The sequence below is a fragment of the Quercus robur genome, chromosome 8 (genome assembly GCF_932294415.1).
Source record: "Quercus robur chromosome 8, dhQueRobu3.1, whole genome shotgun sequence".
NCBI lineage: Eukaryota > Viridiplantae > Streptophyta > Magnoliopsida > Fagales > Fagaceae > Quercus > Quercus robur.
Genome location: NC_065541.1, coordinates 62,151,710 through 62,157,667, shown reverse-complemented (window position 1 = coordinate 62,157,667; position 5,958 = coordinate 62,151,710). Strand labels below are relative to the sequence as shown.

The 5,958-nt window shown below is 36.3% G+C and overlaps 1 protein-coding gene across 1 annotated transcript; it reads right to left on the bottom strand.

Moving 5' to 3' along the window:
• Window positions 1-220: 220 nt before the first annotated feature.
• Window positions 221-3,317, bottom strand: LOC126697524 (scarecrow-like protein 9). The gene is made up of 2 exons (XM_050394552.1): window positions 498-3,317; window positions 221-382 (listed from the first exon to the last, which is right to left on the bottom strand). Exon 1 carries the CDS (start codon window positions 2,764-2,766, stop codon window positions 613-615), a length of 2,154 nt encoding a protein of 717 aa, XP_050250509.1. The 5' UTR covers window positions 2,767-3,317; the 3' UTR covers window positions 221-382; window positions 498-612.
• Between the last annotated feature and the right edge of the window lie 2,641 nt (window positions 3,318-5,958).

Sequence of the window (5,958 nt, the reverse complement as noted above, 5' to 3'; positions counted from 1 at the left end):
GTTCAAATCGAAAAATATATATTAATGAGACCACTCTAAAATTATTATCACGCACAAAACGTGGGGTCCGCGACTAGTTTCATTCATTATTGGTAACCTAATGGAATCAAAGCTTATGCACAAAGAAGCAGCCTTGAAAGTTCAGTAACTATTTATTGTAACTAGCTAGTCCTATCTTGTATACATAGCTATGTAAATTAAAAATCAATTGCCTACAAAATTTCCCATCTTTGTTACACAACTTTTATAATTGAATATATCTGTGTCTTGAAACACAGTAAGTATCCAAGCATCCATATGCACATATATCTGTAAAATTAAGAATAGGCCTTTTATAGAAAGATAATGAGCAGGAGGTAAAAAGATCACTCCCAAAATCAACCTGCTTCCAAAAACAGTGGTATAATCAATATTAAGATTATCTATCATACAAAACACTAATGGCAAGATAACACTAGCAAAGATAAATTTAAAATTTAACCAGAAAACTTAAATACCTTAGCTTTGTGTGTAAGAAATCCAAGGCAAAATCATAGACAACAAAGGGCTGCAAGTTGAACACTAGCTAGGAGTATTCCATGTTGCCTTAGTTGAACAACAATGATAATGCATTTAACAATCAGGCCTCCAAAAAGAGAGTGCATAAATATTCTGTCCCTTCCAGCCCTGAAGCAGCCACTGGCTGTCTTCTTCAATAACAAAATCCTTATGGTAGCATGATTTCAGCCAGTCCCTAGCTGTGTTCATCATCTCCTGATTCAAGTGCAGCTGCCTAAATCCAGCCCTCAGATGCCGAAGCTGCCACTGTTTGTATGTCTCCGGCCTCTCAATTCTCTCTGAGCCCTCACAAGCAATGACATTCATTGCCTTCCGCCCACATGACTCACTCTCAATAACCATCCTCTCTTGACTCTCAAGGGGCAAGTAGGTATCAAGCATTTCAAAAAAATCAGAGAAGTGGAAAAGAGCCTGTTGAAATCTTGAAGTAAAGAAGGGTCCACCATAGGCTGCATTCTCAACCCCCTGTATGAAAACATGTGGATTCATCTTCCTGATCAGGTTCAAGACAAGCTGTCTTGGACTCTCTACCACCACTGTCTCACCAAGTAGGTAATTGAGCTTATTCATACAATTCACAACAAGAACCTCATTATTGTCAAGTTTGAGATCTTCAATTTGAATGGTGTCCCACCTTTGCGCTATTGCATTGAACTCAAATTGAACATTGAGGGTCTCTGCACAGTGTGCCAAGCGGAGCCCTGTCTCCTCAACCCTTTGTGCTGGTCGGAAACCTGGTAATGCAAAATCAATTCCAGTAATCCGAAGCTTAGGAGCTCCAACAGGCCTTGCTGAGAGCTGTTGTATGAGGGAAGGCCATCGCAAACCATAAAGAATACCAAAATCAACAATGTGGAGTCTTGTTTCGTTCTCAACTAAATTCATAATTGTCTTACTTGAGAAGAGATTGATAATCTTATAAAATGGAAATGCAGTATAATACAGTTGGTGAGCTTTCCATACATCTGCAGCTGACGTTCGCCTAGTCATAAGAGCTTTGTAAATCTGAGTACCAGAGCCATCAATGCGAGCCTGAAGACCATTGGCAAAATAGTGAGCCATTCTCTGCATTCCATCCCCTACAGGAGAAGCATGCTGTCTGGTCTGCTTCAGTGGCTTGGTGGCTGTCCTTTGATCATCTTCTGCAACAGCTTCTGCACAAAGTGTCAAAAGAGTTCTCAAATCCACCACACCCCTTTGGCCTCCAGTGTTCCTCCAATTGGCCCTTACACTATTTGACCCCTTGGACTGAGCATTTGGCTGTACATTCTTGCTTTTTTCATCCTGCGCAGTTTCACAAGGAACAGAATCAACTTCTTTGGAGTGTAGCAAAGTCATATCAAACATTTGCTGAATCACAGTAGATTCAGTAAAAGCTGCTGACTGCTTTCTAGTATACTTTATACTCCTCCCCTCTTCTAAATTCACATCCTCAGAATGAGGGTTCCTTTTTGCCCTCAAACCATCAAGGGAGTACAAATTCCCATCTTCCTTCTCAACCATACATACGACATTCTTAGTTTCCTCCTCCTGCTCTTTGACAAGAAACGTATTACTCTGACTATCTCCTTTTGGAAGAAACTTCCTCGCTTCATCAAACCCTCTCTTAAATTGCAAAGTGAACTCACTGTCAAAAAGTGCTTCAGGAATATTGCAAGTGCCTTCTAACAAGCTATAAATTGAATCAGACGTAAACTGAGGAGTATTATTTGAGGATTCATACTGAACCAAATCATAATCCCAGCCATGAATCACGAAGTTGTTACTGCTAGCGCTACAACTAGAGTCACTGTGATTTAAAGCATGATATTCATCTGAGATTTCATGGTTTTGATCCACATAGGGCCGACCATTATCAGAAGAAGGTGGATACTTCTCTCCAAGAAGCTCATAGAATGATTTTTCAGCAGCCTCAAGTGCTGTAGACCTCTGATGCACGTGGTCCTTCTCTTCCATATCTTCCTCCAAAAGTATCTGGTTGATGTGCTTGAGAAATACATCACTAAAATCATAGTCCTCGTGTAAATTTACCTCTGGCTTCTCACTCAAAGTAGGGGTTATGTTACTGGGGATTGCATTGGGTGGCGAAAGTGCAAAACTTGCACTGTTTTGATCAGCAAACTTACTATCAGTCTCAATCTCATTACTGAATTTCAATCCAGTAGTGGTACCATAGGATTTGCTCAAGGGTTGATGATCCATGACCATCTACTTAACAAGAACTAATACCCAACAGCAACAACAACACCAAAGCCTTAGTCCCAAAATTTGGGGTCAGTCAGGGATCCTTAGCCAATTAGATTGGGTTGATCACATGAATTCTTTTCCTCCATTCTATTCTATCTAAAGCCATGCTCTCCCTTTCTTCCCTAATTGAAATGTCTTTTTTGGTTACTTCTACTAATAACCCCAACACAATAATGTTTATCCAGAAAGTATTTTTTCCAGAACTGGTTCCCTCTACTTAAATCCTACAGAAGTCTATTTCAAAACCCAGAATACAAAACCCTCAGCAAAATGAAATGCTACATAGAAAACCAGTGCAACTGGATCAAGGGAGAGGGGGAAAAAAGCTGAGAACTTTGGCAATAGATTACAACAGAATTGTGTGTGGAAAATTGAATAAAGGAAATGAACACATTAAAACAGATGACAAAATCTACACCTATTGGAACACTATTTGCTACAGTTTGAGGCCAGAATTACAATAAGACATCACTAAAATTAAACCCCAAAAGATAGGACCTTTACTGCTTTAGTCCTAGGAAGCATCAAACCACTCATTTCTTACTCAAAGGTTTGAAATTAAAGCACTAGCAAGTCAACGATAAAGTGAACCAGAAAGAGAGGTAAGCTAGACCACGCTCCATTTTAAAATATGAGAATAAATTCATATAGGATGGTGTGTAAAATGCCACCTTTGGTGGTACTGGTATCTATTCTATTATATGTAAAATTACAATGCGGCAAACTATCATTGGAGGGTGTAAAAGGCTCCATCCGGTTTGAATTCATTCTCTTAAAGTATAGATTATATTCCTCCAAATAAATTTTTTTATGGGATCCAAAGAGTTAATTATTTGTATATATAATCCTATAGTTTTTTTTTCCATCTTAACCCCAATTTTATAATACTAGTCCCCACTCTGACCTAGTGAATATGACATGAGCACAATTCTTTCATTTCTTGAATGTGATATATCCCTATCACAATGATCGCATTTGACATAGCATGGTCTACACGTACGGAGTCCACATGTTTGTGGGAGAGGGAGACCCTAGCATAACTTAAAGCACACGCTCCTTGCATTAGTATAGCAATTCGCGAATGTAAAAACTTGATTAGTATAATACAAACACGACACATGCCTGATTAATTCTTCTATTTACTGTGTTAAATACGAGAATTTTCAAGATTAGGTAAGTGATAAATACAAAATTTTCAAGCAAACGTAAATGTTGCTTACTAACTGGCTCAATGTCATGCTAAAGACCTTCAAGCCAAGTAACAATCTCACCCTAATGGTAGTCTAGATCTGGGATTCAATTTCCTTGTCTTTTACCTAGCAAAAAACTATCTGAATTTAAAGTCAATCCTTGCAAACAAAAACAACTAAAACTAGAAAAAAAAAGGAAACAATGACTCTCTTGTTTCTAATTCCTAGGCAAAAATCAAGGATAGAGGAGATGAGAGCGTTACCCTCAAGGTTAAATGATGACTTAAGAGCAATAAAGTTATCTTCCTTACAAGAATGATTAACTTTCCAATCAATAAAAGAATTTAAATTCAATCCGGTCCTAGCAATGATGGGTTCAAAAGCCTAAAGAGGAGAGAGGTTGAGGAGTTCCAGAGTAGTTGAATTGCATTGAGTACATACCCTTCACAAATTGCAAAATAAAATCCATAGTTGTTGCTTTATGCACTGCTAGATTCATAGGCTGGTTTAGCTTATGCTATAGGGAGATCTTGGTCTTTAGCAATCTTTGCCCATAGAACAAAGACATGTCCTTCTGCTATAGGGAGATCTTGGTCTTTACGTTTCTTTTCTTTTTTGAGAAGATCACACTGTTTGACTTTGATCATGAAACTAAAGTATATCAAATTTTCATGTAACTATTAAAATGAATGCATCATTTCATAATAATAATATAAAATGAATGTATCATGGTTGGACCTTTTGGTTTTTCAAATGACCTCACCAGTCATTTTGTTACCATTATTAGATTCCTCTAAAAAATAAATAAATAAAAAGCCTCTAAACCTCATATAAGATCTTTCTCAAAAAAATAAATAAATAAAACCTCATATAAGTAATAAGTTCACGCATTTTTTATTCTCAACAAAAATAATAATTAAGAAAAAAAGTTCACGCATTTTACTATTGCATGCAAAGTCAAAGATGCCTACATTTTTTAATTCCATAGTACTTCTGAATCAAAATAAGCAATTTAACATTTATGCAAGTAAACTACTCTCAATAATACATTGGCGTTCCCATCAAAAAAATAAATAAATAATACATTGGCGTGACATTAAAGAAATTTAAATTAAGCTATATATCTAGTGAACCTTGACCTTTCAGAAAGCAACTAAAGCAAAGTGGTTTCATGATCTCTCTTTTTTCAATTAGTTCTCTTCCCTATCATCCTGTATTTTAAGTCTAATCAGGGGCGGAGCCAAAGGGGGGCCAGGGGGGTGCCCTGGCTTCTCCTAAAATTGTCATGTAATCTTAATTCTTAAGTAGTTTCTCACTGGCATAGAGAAAAAAACTAAAAAAGGACTCCCACTTCGTTGAAATTTGAAAATGATTCTGACACAGGAAAAGAAAGTAAAAAAAAGTTTTCTCAAACATCAAACAGTATGACCTTTTCACCTATTTTACTGTTTATGTAAGTAGCTTTTGTCTTGTCCAAGTTTGACAAGTGTTTCACTTTTTTTTCTTTTCTTTTTTTTTTTTACCATTTTCATTATTAATGATATTTTTACAGTATTTTATTGTTGAGTGATGCTAGAGATACTACAAATTTTATTACTTATATCTTAAAAATTGGTATGTCACCAATAACAAAAAAAAAAAAAATTCAAACATTTATTCATTATATATTGTTTAAGTAACACTAATCACATTTATTTTGTTATATATTGGTGCGGTGGTCACTCCACAAGTATAAGTGCTTGTGGTGTGTGGGGGACAAGGGCTGGGGTTCAAGTCTCCAAAAGAGAGCTTCACACACATATATACTTAGATTAAGCTAGAGTAGAAATTTTATCTTGTATAAAAAACAAAATGGATTTGGTTTATCTCCAATACTTTTTAATTGGACATGTCCTTTTATTTTAAATATACAATGGTAAGTGGTAGGGGTTTTAATCTCCACAATTTTATTTAATTAGTGGAT